Consider the following 21,111-nt stretch of genomic DNA (forward strand, 5'->3'; position numbering starts at 1 on the left):
TTATTTGCATTATTCTTTTGATCAACTGTTATTTATTCCTTAGTACCTCTCTGTTTCTTTTTTATTTCCACCACTTACTACAGTGCACTTCCTTTCTCCTCCCCCCATCCCTTGTGATCTTTGTGTTTCAGGTTAAACTTCACCTCCTCTAGGAACACAAGATCTTTAATCTCTTTCTCACCCTGTAAGCCCTTCTCAGGAAAAGTTCTTGGTTTAAATTTGAACCTAGGAGAACAAGATTATACAGCTAACCCAGATGAAATTATACTTTTAAAAATATACTTATATTAAATATTTCCTGGTTTTCCTGGAAATGTTTTGACTGAAGTATTGCAGAAATGCATTTAACTATTTTCTGTGTCCTGCTGTATTGACATGAACTAGACAAATATGACTATGTCCAATTCTTAAATTATAGTATAAAAGAGCAAATGCAACAAAAAAATTCCAATCTAATAAAGATTGTAACACCTAATTACAGGCAATTTTTTTGATTCTGAATATATATAATTTTATCATAGTTGTCTCCAAAGGTACCAGTTTTAGAATGTGTTTTTTTAGTATGCAGTGCTTATCAAGAGTGATTATTTGAAGGAGAAAATCTGCAGTTGTGACAACAGTCTTCTGCTGCAGTGACTTGATAATTTTACTTGCTTTCCACAGTCCTAATTCCCTCCCATCCAACAAATCCAAGCAATGCTTTTTATCCAAAATTCTGATTCTTATAGGTCTCAACCTATGAGAAATCATATCTGCTAAGTCTCCGCTGAGGTTTAGGAAATTCTACAATGGTAAAGCGGGCTGGTGATCAGAGTGCAGAGCTCAATGACTTTGTGTGCTGGTGACCTGCTTCTCCTCACCAGCCCAACTGCTGAGAGCTGTGAGCCTATTTTCACGTGCTGGCATCTTGTGTTCTATAAGCCAGAGTCCTTAATTCTTCAGGAAGCCATGGCATCTGTAGATGACACCTTGGTGCAGACCCACAGGTGTGCAATGATATTGTCTGCTGTATTGCAGGCACTGAATTATTGCTACTGGAGACATGATTATTTAATTCAGGCCATTTTTAGTTGTATAGCATGTGCAGCTTTCCATATATCTGACTGAAGGAAAAAACAGATAATAAGATAAGGACAAACCATCTTAGACCTGTCACTTCTTCAAACACTGCCCTTCAGCTGTTTCCTTTCTCTCTGTTCCTGTGATTCTGCTATTGAATCACCCAGCCCATTTTTCCTGACAGAGCAAAGGCCAGTGCACTGTCAGCTTCAGTTTTGAGAGTAAAAATTTACACTTACTGTCTTGGGTGAATATTGTCTGGCCTGATTCTGATATTCCGTGTAACTTTAGATATCTCTCTAGCTAACTCATCTAGCTCCTCCTGCGTGAAATGTCCTGCTCCACAGGTTTTCCTTTGCATGGTAACATCTTTTAAAGCTTGTAAACTATCAGACTGTCTATTCTATTGCTTCATTTTGTTTAATGAAGTTGGGTTTTAATCTTTCCTTAAACTATAGAGGATTTAGTTCCTGAATACATTTGCAGTAGTCATGATGTTCTTATTTTCAATATATGTTGAGCTTCATTATCTCCTTTATCTGTGTGTCAATACGGGAAAGGAGAGGAAAAAAATGTTTCACAGTATGTATATGTATTCAGAACAGGTAAAGCTGAAACAGTTGCCTGTTGCCATGCTTTCCTCAGGCTTCTGCTTCCAGCCCCTTTTCCTGTGCGTGGTGTGTAAGGCTTTGCCAAGCTGCTGTTGTTCTCCCTGAGTTGGCCCAGGTGGCTAGCCAGGTCTGGCTGCTTCTCTGACTGAACAGCTGTTTGCCATAGGTACACCAATGGGAAAACAGAAAGGTTTTTTTGTTTACTTCAGCAACCCTATTTTATACACTTCAAGTGTTTCTAGGTCATGCACCCAGGAGCTTGTCTAACTACATGGGTACGCTGTTTCACAGTGGATAGTATGTTACCCTAAAAACTTTGCTGTGCTTGCAGCCTAAGACTTACCAGAGCAACACTTTCTGAATAAATACTATTACTGTGCAAGTGTTTCAGAGAAAAGAGGGGGGGGAAAAAAGTAGACTAAACAGAAAAAAGTGAAATTCCTGATGTCTCCATCTCTTGAGTGTTGCAAGTAGATTTGGTCATTCTGTTTTAGAGTGTAATCAAGCAATACAAGGTACAGGAGCGAGAAGCAATGATCAGATTTGGGAAGTGGCTTCTTGAGGAGAAAAGTCAGGGTTAAACAGCTCTTACCGGTAACCCCATGCTGGGGAAACACTCAAAGCAATATAAAACGAAGTACACCAGAGAAGATTCAGAATTTATCTTGAAGTGGCATGCTGTCTTTTCTAGACTCTTCTCAATCTTTCTTTAAAAACATTTGGAATTTGTTGCAAAACTGTTGTGTATGTGGTTACAGGTACAAACATATTATAGCTGGTGGTGGGGTCCGAGGCTGTGACCCACGAAGAGGTGACCGGTCCGGGGAGATGGTCCCGAAAGGAATCGCCTTCCCGAGGCCCGGTGTCTTCCTCTCAGCTGCTGGCAGAGGAGCCCTTGCAGAAGCTGTCAGCTCTTTAGTGATATCAGCTCGTGATTCCAGCTCAGCTCTGCAGGGCCCGGAGAGAGAGACAAGAAGGCCCGTGTGGCTGGTTCCGCACGAAGGTAGCTTTATTGTGGGTCCCCTCCAGCGAAGGGGAGAGCCACGGACGAGCTCCCTCCCACAGGGGCGAACTGGTCTTCTTTTATAGGGATACAGGGGATCAACAAGAGGACCAATGGATTACGGAGGGTCTGAGACAGACCAGTGGGTTACAGAATGATCTGCATAGGGTATCCCAAAGGATTGTGGGTCTACCTTTCCTCGCCATGACCCAAAAGTGGTTGCCTTTCCAGGGAGTCCTGCTGGGAGATTGCTCAATCTCCTTATCTCAGCAGACATCCCTCCAGGGCAGTGGCTGGGCGTATCCCACACAAACATTATTAATTCAATGTTGTCTTTGTCATAGAAGAAGCATGAATTAGTCTAATTACACTTTTTTGAGGCTTTTTAGCAGCTTAAATGCATATTTGGCTAGAGACTATCTGTTTTTAAAATGGGATTTAGCTGAAAATAGGTTTGTGAGACATGGTGACACTGGGCAAACTGTCCTTCCACAATTCATTATTTTAGCAAAGAAATTTTGCTACTGATATAAATATCAATATCAATTTCTGCAGCAAATTGAGCTAAATTTGGAAAAGGACCAATGAACTCCACAGACACTGTACTATATGTATAGTAAGGTAACATCTCTGTGATGAGTCCCATTCAAGTTAGTTTTTTACACAAGTGAACCTTGCTGAGGAACAGCTGTGATAAAACTAAAAACTTCTGTAGATGCTGTGTTAAACTCTAATTTTCTTTACTAGACCTCTTAAAAATTATGTATTTGATGTGATAGATAACTGTGTATTTAGGAAAGTTTATACAGGAATTTTTCATTTTGCTTTACCAAGATCTTTTAAAGTATTCCTTCACTTGCATGAAAATAGACAGTGATGGAATAGGTTGTACAGCCTGTGCAGTTGAAGGCTGTTCTGAAAATAAGCTTTGATTTTACTTGTCAAAGCTTCATTTTCAGAGTGATTTTTCCCTTGTTTTTCTTTTTTTTAACTGATCCTTCTTCCTAAGACTCTTGACTCAGATCCAATGATTCCTTAAAAACTGTCAGTAAATTATAGATGAGTAGAGAAAACAATTCTGAATTGCTCTAGGGACCTGCAGCCTGCAGGTCCACATCAATGGCAAAATGGTGTGTTGGAGATGCTCTGGAAATGAATCTGACACATTAGAGTGGTAACACAAAGCATGAATCAACCAGTTTCTCTATATTTTTCTGTGAGCTCTTTTGTTCTGTATGTTTATCTTCTCCTTGAGCCATGATAGTGACTATAGTTAAAGATATTCTTTGAAATACAAGTGAGAATTTCAGAGCATAGAACAGAGCTCTTGCAGCAGTAAGAGACAGGTGAGCTTTTGCAGCTTCATGCAGAATCTCAGAAATTAAAGCAGCTTATGCCTTATGCTGTCTACAGAATATAAAATGGTGTTTGTATTTTCCATTAGAGTAGGACAAATGCATCCACTAGTTTAACATTTTCCAGGATCACTTGAAATCCTAAAGTGTCCTGTTTGTGATAATTTCAAACATCTGGCTGTGTAGAATAAAAAACCCCACAACATCTTCATTCTGCCTAGTTATATTCTAGAAATATAATGAACTGAAGCAAAGTCTAGTTTGGAAGCCAGTAATTAGTGATGTAGCCCAGAGTCCAGTCCTGTTCAGTGTCTTCATTGATGCCCTGGACGGTGATGGAGCTGTTTGTATCTGTAGAAACATGCTGCTTTGTGGAGTCTGTTTTAGTATATTAATTGCTAGTTCTTAGTGAGTTCTTAAAAGCAAAAGTTAGTGTAGGACTTGGGAAAAATAACATAGGAATTTGTCTCATCAGCTCTGGTTCCCAGTTATGGGGGTTCTTGATCAGGATTTGTCTAAGTTTATAACAAGAGTTTGAGGAAGTGGTCTCATACTCCTGGAAACTGTTCTGCTACTGAGTCAGGCTTGCAAAAGGTGACTCCAAGTTACCCTAGTCCCTGCTAATTCACTGGACTGCTGAGCTTGTAAAAACACAGAAGAAAAGCTGCTTTATATTCTTGTAGTAAAATACAAAACTCTGAATGAAAAGCTAAAGCCTTCCCTGAAGAGTGTTTTAAAACCTCTGCTAAGGATACAGGAGACACACTGGTGCTTGTAAGCAGCTGTTCAAATCCTTAAGGGGCTGATATTGCTAAGAAGAACTCAGAGAAACGCCCTTACGAAGGAAGGAAGGAAGGAAGGAAGGAAGGAAGGAAGGAAGGAAGGAAGGAAGGAAGGAAGGAAGGAAAAGAGAAAGTTTCAGTGCTTATAGTGCTTATTCAGGCAGTCACTAATTTCAGCAGGTGTTCTGCACTTCCTGCAAACTGCTACCAGACATGCCAATTAAGAATTGCTCAAGGCAGTGATTTTGAAGATGGCAATCCTTTTTCAAATATTTTCAGTTCTTTTTCTTTCTAGCAATGAGACATTTCCATCCTCTTTGCACAGTAACACATAAGGCACAAAGTTTCTTACTGCTATTCCAATTTCCAAGCCTTCCATCAAGACACATTTCAATATAAGCTGCGAGTTGCATATCAGGGACTTGAAGGTCACCTCACCCAAGGGTTGGTTGATCCAACTGAGGGAAGATGCTGTGCAGGCACCAGACACAGCTTTGGTGGTGCTGATAAAAGTATAGAAATGCTGCCAGGACCCTCTGGGTTGTTGCATATTCATAGCTCAATAGCACCCATGGGAAGAGGTCTAGTCTGTTATACCAGCCCTGCTGGGGGAATGTGGTGTGTGTTGATATATTTATAATGGAGACATTAAGTGAGGTATTTTGTTTATATCTATTGTGGATTGGCTGAGATTATGTATTTACTGGAAATTATAAATCAACTTTTTATTGCTTCCCTGAGACAGACACAACAGTATTTATTCATCCCTTTTCTGTACAGAACTCATTAAGTAATGCATGGGAAAACAGCTGTGTGTCTTCATATTTGCAAATGAGTTTCAGTCCATTAAAGTTTTGCTGTGAGGCTTCAGTTCCTGAAGTTTAACAACACATGGTTGATTGGCCATATGTAGTATTGAAATGTTGCTGTTTTGCATTTGGGAAGGAGAACATCCTACAGGAGAGGAGTTGTCTGAAAACGGAATTGTGGTTATAGAAGCAAGATCACTATGGAGATAGATACATAATTTAGACTCAGCATTGAACAAAAGACTTAATGGCAGAGCATCTAATGTTGGGATGCAAGTTTATCATCAGTGAGGATTGCTACTCATAGACAGTGAACCAGTCCTCACCTGACTCTTGAGAAGATTTCTATGTAGCTGTTCTGTGCTTAATTAGGTCAGTTGGAAAAGTAGTAGACAAGCTTTCCTGGAAAGATGTCCTTCAATGGATGTGAAGGAAAAAAAGACACCAAACACCATGGAGGCTGATAGCAGTTGCTTAAAATTTGCCAGAAAATTTTCTCCTTATCCACTGAAACATAGTTAACACATGTAACTGAACTTAGAGCATGTGTTTTTACTAACATTTAAAGTATGACTTTCTGTTACTTTATCAGACTTAAAAAGGTGAGTTTTTCAATTATTGTAGCTGACCTAATAACAAGCAGCGTCTGTCTATAAAACTCACTTTACCCTCTGTATGTTGGACTCTGCTTCAGATGTTTACAAGCAAGTGAACATTTCAGATTTCCCTGTTTCCTTAATGGTTGAGTATTTGATAATATTTACAAATATGTTATTAAGCAATAAATCTAAAACAATTTGACCTGTGACTTCCTTCCAAGAGTGTTTCACACGCTGGGGAGATAAGCACCACTTAAACCTTTTTGAAGGTCCTAGATGATTAACATTTCCATTTTACTTTCCATTATACATTGTCGAACCATCCATTATTGCAAATTCATGTCCTAATATGCAAATTTGTCCTTTACAAATTAGCTATTAATGGTGTGGTAAGTTCGTCAAGCATTGTGAGATAGCATGCAGTCATCATATTGAGTAGGAGGGTGTGTTTTCTAGACTCGAGTGTCTTTGCTTTTGAAACTGATGGCAAAAGGAAAAAAACTGGGAGGTGTATTCTTGATTAATATTTTGAGGGATTTTTTAAACTGGAAGTAAATGTCAAATAAAAATGAGTTTGTTTTGTTTTTTTTTTTAATCTAAACCAGATTTGTTGTCATTAAAAAATGTTAAGATTAAATATTCAACCATTTTAGTTGTTTTTAAAACAACAAATATGCTTTGTGTATTTTTACGCTTATTTTTCTCTTTAACTTGATATAACTTAGTCTAACTTCTGTAAATTCAGTTTGGCAAAATATAACCACATAAAAAAAGATTTGTGTCTAATGCAGTTTCTAGACACCCTGGAGCACTTCTCTTCATCTCCCATTGCAGTCCCAAAAGCACGCAGGTCTCTGGAGTTATATGTGTTGCATCTGCCAGCCCCACAGAGACATCTGAGGTACCCAAGGGCATCAGAATGATAGTATGTGCTCATGTTTGAAAAACTGAATCTCATCCTCCTCAATTATTTTCATTTATTATTTTGTATTTTGTTATTTATTGAAGTTAACCTGAGTCTAAATGCATCGCTGAAAGGAAGTTCTGTCAGAAATTTTGCCTAGCTCCAGCATAGCTCTAATATTTCTTCCTGAAGAAGCTCAAGGATATATGCTGGCTGCTGATAACAATCCCATTTGAAAGCTCACCATTTCCCACTGCTTTTCTCTGAAATTTTTACTCCTCTTGGAGATGAATGAGCAATGAAGACAAATTATGCCATGTAAGTGTGCAGTAAAAAGCTAGTTGTTACTCCAATAAAAAGCTGGGCAAAAAACCATCTGGGGAACTTGTAATGAACACTTTAATTCTCCCTCTCAGTGAGTACATGATCTAACATGCCATTTAGTGAAGAAAAAATCATGGGATGAAGACACCAGACACTTTCAAAGCTGTTTTAAGTACTGATTCAAAGGCCATGTACTCAGTAATAAAAACTTCCTGCTGGCTTCTGTGAATTTTACATCAGACTTGTACAGCCTTGAGTCTGGTAGCCTTCTGTACTGGTAATTACCTGGGAAGATACTGATACTTGAGTAAACTTCTTGTCAGAGGTACACCTGTATTAGTAACCTGTAAAAATACACATCTGGGTGCAGAACAGATGTGAAATACACGTATTATCTGGCTTGCCTCTGTTTTAAACAGGAAGGTCAGCAATTTATAACTCTGTTATTGAAATGTATTTTGACAAACTGGGTTACAGAAATGATCATGCAAAGAGAAAATTGTGTCCAGTAAGGATGTGAGATCAGCATACTCTGCATCCAGAGGAGGTTGTAGAGCAGTGTCTGAGGGATACAAAGAAGGTAAGAGGAAGGCAGTTGCTCTGCACCTTGCTTGAGTAGCTGCTCTGAAGCCTGAGATGTAGAAGTTCTCTTTTCTCAGCTGCCTCATGATCATCACCACTGTGCCGTACCCTTGACTAAAGGAAGAAAAGACAGGTCTAATGCTAAGAAATTAGTTCCATCTCAGTGCTTTTTCAGTCCTTAGCCCCAGGCCAAAGTGGTTGTCCTTTACTTTTAGGAGTGTTTTATGTGGTATGGTAGCAGATTAACAGAGAAATGCTGAACTTGTGCAGTATTCTCGGCTTTACATGCATAAATAAGTTTACCCAGTCTGTTCTGAGAAGGGATACAATTTTTTTTGTGTGGCAAATGCAGTATTTCTGATATGCATTTTTTGTGCCAAGTCTCTACAAGAAAGGACAAAATTCAAATGCTTGAATATAAGCACATAGTATCATCTTGATGCCCTATGGTACCTTATGTGTCCCTGTGGAACTGGCAGATGTGACACAATATCACAGAGACCTGCATCCTTCTGTAGCTGCAGCAGGAAGGTGAGGCTAGATGCTTCAGGACATCTAAAAATTAGACTAGATGTAATTCTTTCTGTCTGTGTGTGTAATTATATTTTGCCAAACTAAAATTTTTAAAGTGTTCCTGCTTCTTATAGAAACATAAAAAGAAGAGTGCCAAATCACTATTTCCTGGATGTTTTGAGTATCTTGCACTGGATGCAAGAGGCTTTTGTCTCTTTGTTCCCCACATACAAAATGGGTAAAATATGCCATTTTACATGAGAAATTTAACAAAAAGGTAATTTCTGTTTATAAGTTGTTCAGCACTGTAGTAAACTCATCAGAACCCCTTCCTCAAGGAATTAGCTCCAGAAAGAATACTTAAATGGTAACTATTTAATAGTGACTAGTAAATAGACCTGCTCACTGGGGGATCACAGTTCATCCTGTGCCCTGAATGTTAAAAAGGGGGAAATGAGCATTTATTTTGATATCACCTCCCTCACATTTCAAGCAGTAGAGGTAACCAAGCCCTTGACAGTTCTGTGAGGCAGCATGGTGGTTACACAAGGAAGCAGAGCAGGGCTGGGATCCTCTGGGCAGTGTCCTGTGCTACCCCATGTCCAGACAGAGCCTAGGAGAAGGTGTTTGGGATGTGGGCATTTCCCTGTGGCTCTAGAATGGACAGGAGACAGGATGTGGGAAGCTTGCCTGGGAGCAGTTAGGGTCAGGGTGCTCAATGGGACATGGGGATCTCTACAGCACAGAAACCCAAACCCTGGGGAGAGAGCAAACAAGGAGCCTGACTGTGCAATAGTGGCTGAGACTCAGTTGGGAATGGGGAGTGGGATCTATGTCCAGATTATACTTTTAAAATAAATACATAAATAAATAAATATAATCTATTTATTAAACTGAAGGAGGAGAGGTTTAGCACAGATGTTAGGAAGAAATTCTTCACTGTGAGAGTGGTGAGACTCTGGACCAGACTGCCCAGAGAAGCTGTGGATGCACCAGCCCCAGAAGTGTTCAAGGCCAGGGTGAATGGGGCTCTGAGCAGCCTGGGATAGTGGAAGGTGTCCCTGCCCATAGCAGGGGATTGGAACAAGGTGATCTTTGAGGTCTCTGCCAACCCAAACCATTCTATGTTTCTCTGTGTCTGTGAAATTATTTAGAGAGAAACAGAGAGAGTGCTCATACTGGGATATTTAACTGGCTGCAACAGATGTTTCAAAAAGTGAGTGCCCATGTCCAGGGCAGTTCAGGACTTCTTCCCTCCTCTGTTGCATGACCCTGCAAACAATTTAGTTCCCCCGTTAAAATTTATCTATGCGGATATTGTTAACCTGTTTGGTGTTGAGAGTGTCTTCACATTTTATCAAAATCTTCCTAATTGCTGAAAAGATAAAATGTAACTGGTGCTTAAATAGATAATTGAGTTTGGTATGGACAGTTCATCTGTCAGCAGCGCCTGTTGACATTTCCCCATGTCACTTTCTTTTCCACTTTTTGATGGTTACAGTAAGTTCCATTTTCTGCATTTTAGCTGATGATTTTCTGACATGGCAAAATTTTCTTTACTGTATTCCAATGCACCTTAATCTTGTCTCATTCACAGCTGATAAATCCATGCCATGCTTTATCCCCCTCCCTTCTGCCTGATCTTCTGCCTCTACAGCTTTGCACTTTATTACATCAACCTTTGAATGAGTCTGTGGTTGTCAAACTTGCTCTACTATTTAACTGTCTTCTGTAAATACATCAAAGCCAGGTTTTTCAGGCTCTAGCCTAAGCAAATATCCATAATGTGACAGTTTAAAATTAAAATTTTACCGTCTTGACATGTTTTTTGTACCAATTCTGAGCAGGTAATAAAATCAGGTCCCCTGTAATTAAAATATTTAATGCTCTTATAAGTTCTTCCTGAAATAAAATGGGATGTAGGTTTTTTTCTTATCTCCCAGTAGTGCCTGTGTGCTTCTCTTTACTGCTGACAATTGAGGCAAAGTGTTTTAAGTGTCTTCTAAGTCACCTACACTGTCTTTTGCCTTTAGCTTATTACTGCTTTTGAGCACTGTCCCAGTATATGTCCTTCTGTATTCCTTCCGAAAGAGGTTATTAAACCCTTCTTTTCCCTGCTTCTCTTAGTTCTCTTTGTAGGGTCTAGTTCAGCCTGATTTCCAGCCATTTTAATGAATCCTTTAAACTTACATTAGCCCTACTATTCCTTTTCTGTAGTGGGAGGAAGGAGTTAAAATTCTTTAATATAAATTAAGAGGAAAGCAAGTAGAACACACGCTCATAATGTTGAATAGACATGAAATCTTTTGAAATGGATGGAGAAGTTTCCATTGGCTTCAGTGACTTACTGATTCATGCCAAAATGGCAAGTGGGAGCATATTTATGAGTGTTTACCTTAAGGCTTTAAAAGGTAGCATGATGAAAAGTAAAATAGAAATCTTTAATAGAGGAAATAAAGGACACTCAGTGTCTTATGTGACAAAAATAGAGGGCTTTTCATTATAGTAGCAGGGCTTGCTATTTATTGTGAAGGGTGAGTTCAGAGTCTTGTTCACAACTTTTTCAAAATAACACTTTCATAAGAGTTATTTGTGATAAATGGGACCAACTGATAAACCATACACTATAGGAGACTTTAAAAGGAGTGTAAGCTTATTCCATGGAAGTCTCCACAGGTGGGGAGATTGCTGATAATAACAGTTTACTAAGAATATTTTTTCTGTTAAGAAGTCTCCTTGACATTGTGGAAAAAAACCTACAGAAAATATGCTGTGCTGATCAAGAGTAAGATTTTTATTTGGAAATATTTTCAAAAATTCTAACGCCCCATAAATTTTTTATATGGTACATAGCAAACAGGTTTATATTACAGGAAATCATTCCAGGCAGATATGGAATGAAGGTGACAAGTTATACTGCCTCTTCTGTTATTCTTTACAAATCAGTACCTGCTTTGATTATGTGATTATTGACTGGTTTTAAAGTCTTAACCTTAGTTTTCTAGTTTTTAAAATAAGATTTGGGCTTATCTGTCTATAAACAGTATTAAATGCTTTTGATTCACCTGCATTAAGTAAAGTTTTCCACTCAGTTGGAAAAAAAAATAAAAAAGGAATGAAGAAGTAGGGTCTTGAAGACTTCATGGTAATACAGGCTCTTAGGATGACCGATTACCTCAAGTTTTAAATTGTTTGCAAAAACACTTTCTCGTGCTGTTTTCCCATCCCAGGAGAAGTTTTTAAAAACACCTCTCTCACCTAAAAGGGCAAGGGAAAAATTTGGCAAGGAGATACCCCACCCATTATTTCTGGAGTTATTTAGTTATCTTGGGGCCCATTTCATGTTTGAGGTGTGGATTACATACCATACCATGCAGCACATGGTGCTTTAGGCCTTGCTGAAGTGGGAGAATGGAAAATAAAAACTGTCAACAGAAAAAAGTTTGGGGGCTTGGCCCTTGAGTAAGATGATCTGAGGGGAAGTGTTCAAAGTGCTTACTAAGCTCAGGACGAACACATCACTCTGGTGACAGATTCAATACTTGGAATGATGAAAAATCACAGTGTTTCCCATCAAAACTATTTTTCTTCCAGGTGGGAGAATATTACTGACTCCTGTTTGCATCCATTTGCAGGAATCTCGGTGGCCTTTCTTGTTTGGAGCAATCATTGTTCCATCATTAATACAAGCTGCGATTCTGCCTTTTCTTCCTGAAAGTCCTCGGTACCTCCTACTTGAAAAGCATAACACAAGCAAGGCAGAAAAAGGTATGATATGTTACTTGCAGCAAAGGGGGTTCATTGTACAGATGCAGGCTGCAGATACCTAATTCTGATACCACACTAAAAGCAGATTATTCCAGTTGGAGAGATTCCTTGGCAATAATTTTTCTCACATTTTTGTTTGTCTCTGTATGTGTAAATATAACAGTAACTTCCAAGTTTTTTTAAATTAAATTTTCCAGCAAGGTAAGTTATATAGTATTACACATGGTGATACAGACCTAACCAAATCATCCTGCTGTTGTGTGCCAGCTACACTTTGCAGGGTTCATTTGGAAATGAAAGGTGGTTTCAGTCACTGTGACTCTCCCTTATCTACAGTCTCTGCTATAATAAAACCAGCAATTTTGGTTTTTTCCCAGTAGTCACTGGGTTTGACCCTGTGCTTCTGTAACTCAATAATTTTGTAGATCTAATAAAAACCCCACACATCTGTTTAACTGAAAATTTACAGTGCTTCCATATTGCTTCAGCTTCACAGACACAGAATACTTTGTTTTTACTTTAGATTCTAAGTATAAAACTATTCGCTTGCATGATCACAGTTGCTGCATTCTCCACCCCAGTGAATTTACTATATCCCAATACAGCTGAGAGAATGTTGAAAATTTGGTTTTGCTTATTATAAGGACGCATTAAAAACAGGAGTGTACAAAGAAAGAGTCTGATTATAATACCAAAATATCAAACATAACTGCTTTACAAACTATTCTTAAAAACTTTGTTTGAATACAACCCTTAACATTTTCAGTCATGAACTAGTTGCTTGCAAAATAACTTGTAAAGTGTGTATCAACACCTGAAATACAAATTTAATAATCTTTTAACATGGAATTAATGCAACTCTATCCTGTTTCTTCTATTATGAAACCAAAAACAGGGCTTTTTTGTTCTGAAGAGCCCTCTGAAAGAGAAATAACACACTACTGAAGAGACTCCCATGTTGTCTCAGTTTGGTGTTGAATGAAGAGAGTCAGCAGAGTTTTGAGGAGGCAGAGAACAGCTTTTCCAAGGACTGTGAAGGAAAGGGCTGCTCTGTCATCTGTGGTCAGAGCACCCAGCAGGGATGCAGGACCCAGCTTGGGTTCACTGTTGGGTGGAAACTTCTGCAGCATCATGGCTGGGCAGGGAAGAAATGCCTTTGGGTGCCAAGTTTAAACTGGCTCCTTTCTGCCTGATAAAACTGTAGATATATTTCCAGAGCTATGGCTGGCAAAGAGTCTGCATCTGCAATGCTATTGCATAATGTCACACTTGCTATGAGGAACTATTGAAAATCCTGCTACAGTACCTGGAAACCTCAGCACTGACAGTGAAACTGGACCTCTCATAGGTAGAGTTTAAAAGTTAGAAAACATGGCAGTAAATTAATGCCACCTGCCTTTAAATTCACACCATTTACTGGTAATGTGCCAACTGCAGTTGGGGATGTTTTCAGCATACATGTTCTGAAAATAATTTGAAATCTAATCCAGAGACATTGGAGGTAGGTTTTGGAGTAGAAGGCATCAGGAAAGCAGTTTCCAGGGGAAATGACCTTTAGCAGTTGGCTTGCTGATTACAAGAAAATGGCTTTCATGAGCCACCCTAAGGACTATAAATCTAGATACTCTGAGAAAAAAGAGACAACTGATATAAAAAGCTTTTCAAAGTAACTGCTTGTCAATATACGCTTCTTGATTTTATTAATTCTAAAAGAAAATACTAAATTCTGAAATAATTGTAGTACACAGTGTAACTCATTTTGAGTGTAGCCTACAGTGGAATTCACAAAATAGGAGGGTGAATCAACAATTAAGACATATCACCTGGATATTCCCATTGTCAGCAGAAATGGGGGAGGAAAAGTCTAAGTATTAAGGAGACTGGAGAAGATGTGATTTATTAAAATGCCCTTCTGCTTGTAAGTCATATCATGACAAAGCAGAATTCTTCATTTTAATGATGACTACAGAAATGTTTTTGAATTATTTGCCTCTTAGCTTAAATCTGCATAATAGTATTGGAAATTTGCAACTCTTTCTACTGACTAAATCCCTTTTCTTTCCTTTAATGGATCAAGGCTATTCACGCAAATATATATTTTACTGTGGATTATACCTTGTCAGAGAAATACAAAGCTATTATTTGCAAAAGGTCTGCTGTATTTAAAGCAGATGACTACATCAGTCTTTATGAAATACTCTAAAGTGTGCATGTATGTCAAAGTCCCTAAAATGGAGCTGACAACATTAATCTTCCTAATAGTTTTAGAGCGATAATATCCAGTGAGATAATGTAGGTCACTGAGTTTCCACAAGTTTTGCCCCTGCTTTCATGCTCTTCTTTTCTTCTCTGTCTCAGGAGATAACCAGACTGTAACTACCAAAATACAAGTGGTGTCAATCTCTTTTCTGGCTGATGTCTTTAAGGGGCAAATAAGAGACTGAGAGAAGGGGAAGGACAAAAATGAGTTGTGTAAACAATGAAGAAAAGAAGGAATGAGGGTAGAGGGTTAGAGTAGAGGGGCATAATGTGCAAGCCTAAACCGCACCACCATGAGAGAAACTATTCTTTGGGGCACAGGGGCAGTGATGCCTCAAATGAGTGAGGTCTCCTGTGCCCCATTTGCAGGGTTTTACCCCGTCCCCAGCTTTCCCCTTCCCTGCAGTGCAGGTGGTGCACACTGTGGGTGGCTGAGCTGATGTCTGCCCGATCAGATATCCGGACACCCTGTCTGATTGCTGTTGTCTGCTGCCAAAAGCAGCACTGACAGATGAGCTCAGCTCATCTTCCTGGAGGCCACCAACCTGTATCCGACCTCTGGGATCCAAAGGAAATGAACTGTGTCTCGTATTCCTGTCTCACTGCTGAATGTGGATGAACTGATCCATGTGTTCTGACGAGAGAACAGTCCACTGGAATAACAGCATCATCTGTAAACCTGCTTTGCCCAAGAAACTAAGACTGGTAGTGAAGCAAGGGCAGAACCATCCCAGCTCCTCTCCCGGGTCCCACAACTAATATTCCTCTCATTTGATAAGAATAGAACGGAAGAAAATGCCCAGCATTTAAGTGGTGTGATCCTTCATAAGCGTGGCCAGACAGCAGAGGAGATATGGGTATTTAAGTGGTTAAGAGAAGGACTTTGGAAGGAGATTGTGGGAATGAAGACAGGGATAGAAACAGGAAGAAAAAGAAAAATCTGCTGCTATAATTACATCAGACCGCTTGCCATCCAAGTTCTAGAACAGTAAGACATGGATCTTGCATTAGCTGTCTATTAGTTGCAGGCCAAGTGCACTGCTGATCTGTGAGTATCACAATGATGTAATATAAATAAAATCAGTAGTAGTGATAAAATGGAACATTTGTTATGACTAACAACATAGGTGATAAACGCTTTCAGTTGGAGAGTTGAGGTGTCTTTTTGAAGTGCCCTGTTACAAGGTGGAACCTTGCATTTTCTATGCAGCTACAGTAGCAGGCCATGTAAATCAATAATGGAAGTCAGCTGGTATCCCAGCTTGCCAGAGAACAAGAATATTGTTATGTCTTAAGGGTCAAACAACTTGGATAAAATGTCACAGCAACATCTGTTGGTGACATACAAAATCTGTTCATCTAGTATATTCAGTCATACATTAAAAGTCCCATGGTTATGAAAGAAACATTACAAAAGCTATACTGAGAAGCTTAGACTTAAATTTTTAGGAAGGTGGATTAGAGTTGATACCTTTTCATGTGACAAAAGAGCAAGGCCACTCCTGATTTAAAAAAGCAGGTAGCCAATTTTTTACAAAGCCCTTCAGGGGGTCCATGTGGGCAGGAGATGTACGAAACCCAAAGTTACAGCAGGAGCAAGTTACTGCAAATCCAGTCATTAAAATGAAGTTGTTATGACTGACAACAAGGATCTATATGATTAATTTTTGTTTCTCTGTGAGTTTTGTGTGTCTGTAATCATTATAAACTATTCTTATTGGAAAGGAAGAGACAGGCATGACTACTACACTTGCCAGCTTATGGTAAAGGCTTCATCTCAGATGTTTGTCTGCCAAAAGCTGGAGTGATTGTGGTGTGACTGATTTGTTTTTAAACTTTTCTTAAGCCTCCTGTATTTACAAAGGATATTGGGTTCGTTGGACCTTTAATACAACTCCGTTTACCAGTTCTTGTGTTATTTTAGGGTGGCATGCATATGGTCTTTTTGCCTGTACATCTTGGCTAGTTTCAGGTGAACCTGAGCAGGCCTTTTGATGGTCTGTGAAACCAGACATACAAACAGGTAAAGATGTAATCCTTAACTGGATAAAAACTCAAAAAAGGTCTGTGTGTTCTTTACTTAGAAGAAGAGGGAGGTGACACATGGGAAAAGCCTAAAGTCATTTGCTTGCAGTTATATCTCACTGAGATTTTTTCTTAAATTTTGCTATGCTTCATGCTAGTAGGTAACCAGTACTTTGCTAGATTTAAAAAGCATTATTACATTTAAATCTCTTTTAACAAGATACACCTGAATTATTCTTTCTGGATATTTGGTACTTTAATAAAATTAGTTTATATGAAAATAACTATTTGTTTATTTTGTAAATTATTTTTGTGTTGACATGGAGTTATTACAGGGAAATGTCTACTGGTTTCAACAGTGGCAAAAAAAGATGTTGTTTTAGCAGAATTTAGACAAAGGTGTGTGTGTCAGTGTGATAATGGATTTAATATAATTAATCATCAGGGAAGTGAATGTGTCCATGGGAAACAGATGACAATAATACTCCTGCAACTTATTTTAATTTTTTTGTTGTTTCTTTTAAAGGGTAAGCCCAACCAACCTGTGAGCACTTGTCTCTTTTTCTGCCCCCTCTTGCCTGGTGCTGCCTTTATTCTGGAAACCACACAAAAGCATTTTGATCCTTTAAAATTTCTTCTCAAAGTTCACATGCTAATTCTGTAGATAATAACTGCTTTCTTTGCATGGTCCTGGAAGTGCTACCATGGAAAAAGAATTAGTAATTCCCCATGTAGCTGAGGTCTTGAGTGACCATCTTCGGTTAATTTAAAGGCCTGATTTGTTTTAAAGATGGTAACAACTGATTTTTTTTCAGATCTTTGAAGCTCTTTCAGAGGTTCAACTTCACTTAGCTGAGATGAATAAAAACTGGTGGTGTAAATGGAAGGGTTTCTTGACTTCTTTCTTCTTGACTGGAACCATCCAGTTCTTTTCCTATTTATAAAGGCAGTATTCCAACTTTTGAAGGCTGAGCTTCTATAACCTTCTGATCCAAGGGAATTAAATAGTAATCTGGGAAGGTTTAAAAGTTTCTAGAACTGAAACTCCTTAGATGGTTTTAAGTGTTACATGAAAATAAGGCTTCTCTATAGCAAGAAAAGCCAGTCACGGAGGGAAATGAGTCACTGCAGTGAGGAGAGGAATGACTGCTGTGCTTCTCAGTGCCAGTAATGCCAGGGTTTAGAAAGTAAAATTAATAAACTGAACATCATATATTGAAAGACTTTTGAGTTTTTCTATCTCCTTGCTAATGCAGAATTTATTTCTACATTAATTGTATATAAAATTGAAATTCTTGTGGTACCAAAAAACTGGTAATGGAATAAAATTAGAGACATGCTGAGTAGCAGGAAAATGTTTTTCCAAGAAGGTTGGGTGATGTCTATTCAAAACTATGCATGTATAGCATAGTAATTTCTTAGCATTTCTTGACTTGTTGGTAATTTTAAGTATCCATCAAAGTTGCCTAGTGGCATTTACATCTCTTTACTTAATGCCATGGAGGAGAGAAAAAGAAATCAGGTGTCTATTTCTTCCTGCCTTGTGCTTGGCAATTTTGGTAATTGCAGTTTTTTAGTTCCTTGTCCCTCTAGAAATACAGCAAGCTCCCTTGTGCAAAAAAGACAGATTGCTCTCTTTTTACTTGACTGCACCTATATTTTTGACTTGTGTGCCCTAAATGCTGAGCATTCTAAGGACAGGAAAAATAAAGAAAATTGTGCACTGACCTAATATGCACTGATAAACCAGATGCTTAAAAATCTGAGAGAATCCTTTCAAGGAAGACTCTGGTGATATATGTCTGGTTGTTCTCATCTTTACCTGAATTTTTCTTGATCGATGTTCTAATAGTACTGAGGAAAGTGTAATTTCAGCACGAGACATCAACTTGAACATTGTTCTAATTTAACATTTCTTATCACTATCTTTAAATACATCATACTCATTAAAATGAGTGTTTAGCGTGTTATTTATTTAAAAATGGGCAATGGCAAAGGGCAAAACTGAGCAGCTTAAAGTTTGGGTTCTGAGGTCTGAATTTGTTTTTTCATTTGTGATTGTACAGCCTGTGTGAAAAGATAAATCTTGTGCTGTTTCTGAGAGATTTAAAAATTCTGACCTCTCCTCTCACAAGAGAGAAACTGGTTATCAGAATATATGAATGTTATGAATTAACTCAACAGCCAGAGGTGGTTCATCCCTTAAAAAAAGCATCCTTCTTGTTAAGTAGAACCATGTGGGGCACATTAAAATGCATTAGAAGTGCTAAGTGCCTCAGAAAATCTTGGCCCAGAGCTCAAAATAGTTCCCTGCACCACCAGACTGGGAGCCAGGCAGAATGTGCAGTCTTGTGCATTCACCAAAGTGACAGAGAGGGATGCTCTGGGGAGGCCACCAGTCCATTTGTGTGACCTATCCCTCACAACACTGAAATGCTGCTAACTGGCCTTTTCACTTCCTGGGTAAAGATAAAATTTTGTAACTTCAAAATCTAAATAGAGTCTGGCTGTAATAACCATGACTAGTCAGTACCTCTAGTTTCTTTGACTATCCAAGTGCTTTTTATGATCCAAAGGTGTGTAAACATACTGAAATATGTGGTCGTTTATTTATAGGCAGTGTTATACAAAGCTGTGGATAAGAAAAATTGATTTGGCTCTTAGGTGAACTAAATGAACTTATTCATTTAATAAAAATAACAATTTTAAGTGTCCTGCTGTGTAAAGGATTGTTTTGAGTATTAGCATCCTACTGGGTCACAAAGCCTTGTTACGGGGGTGTGTGTAATGTCATTGTTTCTCTGCAGTCATTCTGAGATGATGAGCATTTTAAACATCTCTTAAAATGCCAGCCCCTGGGGTATGTTCATTAGATTGAGACAGAGGTATCATCTGCATAGACAATATCTGTAAAACAATGTTGGTGGAGACACATCACGTCCAGTAGGAGGTATCTGTTTGTATCTTAGATGAGGTGTGAGCTGGAAAGCCTGTATTATTCACAGTGGAAGGATATTTCAGTAAGCTATCAATGTGCAATATTAAATGGTGTCTTTTTGGGGATGTGAGATTGGTTGGTTACTTGCTTACATTGGTCATGTAAATTTGTTCCCATGTCTCCAGCATTGGCAGATATAAAATCTTGAACAGCTCTGGGTAATTACTGCTAATGTTAACCACCTTGAAAAAGAGAATTCTTGTCTATGTGCTAGTAAAAACAAGAGGTAATATGAAGAATAATAGCCATTCCTTTCAAATGTCTGTCTTTTCTTGGTTTACCAGACTTATATGCATTTTTACATCTTGTTACTTCTCTATCCAATCTATCTCCAGCAATGAGGTCAGCTATATTGTGAGGCTGCAAAAGTAGCCAAGTCAAATAATGATTTTCAGAGATGCTTTGGTATTAAATGTTTTCAAGTTACACAGGGTTTTCACTCTGCACTGGACCTTAGGCTATATTATATATGAAATAATATGAGAGATCTTGTAGGGAGACAAATAGTTTATATTTTTGTTGCAGTTTCTGAACCCAATAGCAGAGATGAACCTGATCACATCCAGAGCAGAATGATATTCTTGGCAGAAGAATAATTAAGTTGTAGCCCATGTATGTCTCCTGTTTGTGCCAAACATTTCCGTTTTAAAGAAGCAAGATATTTATAAATGCATACAGTGTCAGGTGTCTGGCCTAACGTATGTGTCCTCTCTTGGTAGCATTTCAGAGATTCCTTGGCAAAGATGACGTGTCTCATGAAATAGAAGAAGTTTTGGCAGAGTCTCGAGTCCAAAGAAACACCAAGATGGTGTCGATTCTTCAGCTCCTGAGAACCCGTGCTGTGCGATGGCAGATTGTGACCGTGGTCGTCACCATGGGCTGCTACCAGCTCTGTGGGCTAAATGCTGTAAGTGTCCTTCTTCAGGTCATGGCATCTCACAGGGTTTGGGCTATACCATTCACTAGCCTCTATGACTTTCCTTTTTTGGTTGTTTCTTATTGGTAATGACTTTGTGAGAGCAGCGTGTGGGAAAATCCACAGAGATCTGTATCGTTTGGGGTTTTTTAAACAAAAAAATTGGAAGGGAAGCCATGTTGTGTTAATTTTGAAGGAATACATGAAAAGGTAGAAGAGATTAGCAAAGAAAGAGCATGCAGCTTTCACTTCTGATTACTCAGATTCTTCGTTTCTGGATATGCCCCATGCTTATTCAGAGTTTTTTCAGTAGACATTTCAGCTTGGATTGGTTCTATTCTGTACTTATAGAAGTCAGCAAAAGTTCCTGTAAGTGATTTCAAGAGGTCACACCTCATGATTGATTTGTTATTGCCTCAATATTCCTGTCTTGGAAAGTGAAGAAAAGAGGAAAAAGACATAAAACAGTCAGTAGCAATTTGGATTGACCATTATTGTGTCTGAAGCTAATGGATATCAGAAGTCTCCTTTTCCATCTGTCCGAGCCTATTGCTTCAACTATGAGAGGATCACAGGACAGTTTAGGTTGGAAGATCCCTCCACC

General features: G+C 38.6%; 1 protein-coding gene across 1 annotated transcript in view; it reads left to right on the forward strand.

Annotated features, from left to right (window-relative positions):
- SLC2A9 (solute carrier family 2 member 9) overlaps window positions 1-21,111 on the forward strand; it is an 82,591-nt gene that overhangs the window by 18,149 nt on the left and 43,331 nt on the right. The window contains exons 6-7 of the mRNA XM_008645139.2: window positions 12,177-12,309; window positions 20,311-20,498. Coding sequence (XP_008643361.1) covers window positions 12,177-12,309; window positions 20,311-20,498 — 321 coding nt within the window. The remainder of the gene's footprint in view (window positions 1-12,176; window positions 12,310-20,310; window positions 20,499-21,111) is intronic.

Source organism: Corvus brachyrhynchos, unplaced genomic scaffold (assembly GCF_000691975.1).
Source record: "Corvus brachyrhynchos isolate BGI_N302 unplaced genomic scaffold, ASM69197v1 scaffold80, whole genome shotgun sequence".
Classification (NCBI taxonomy): domain Eukaryota; kingdom Metazoa; phylum Chordata; class Aves; order Passeriformes; family Corvidae; genus Corvus; species Corvus brachyrhynchos.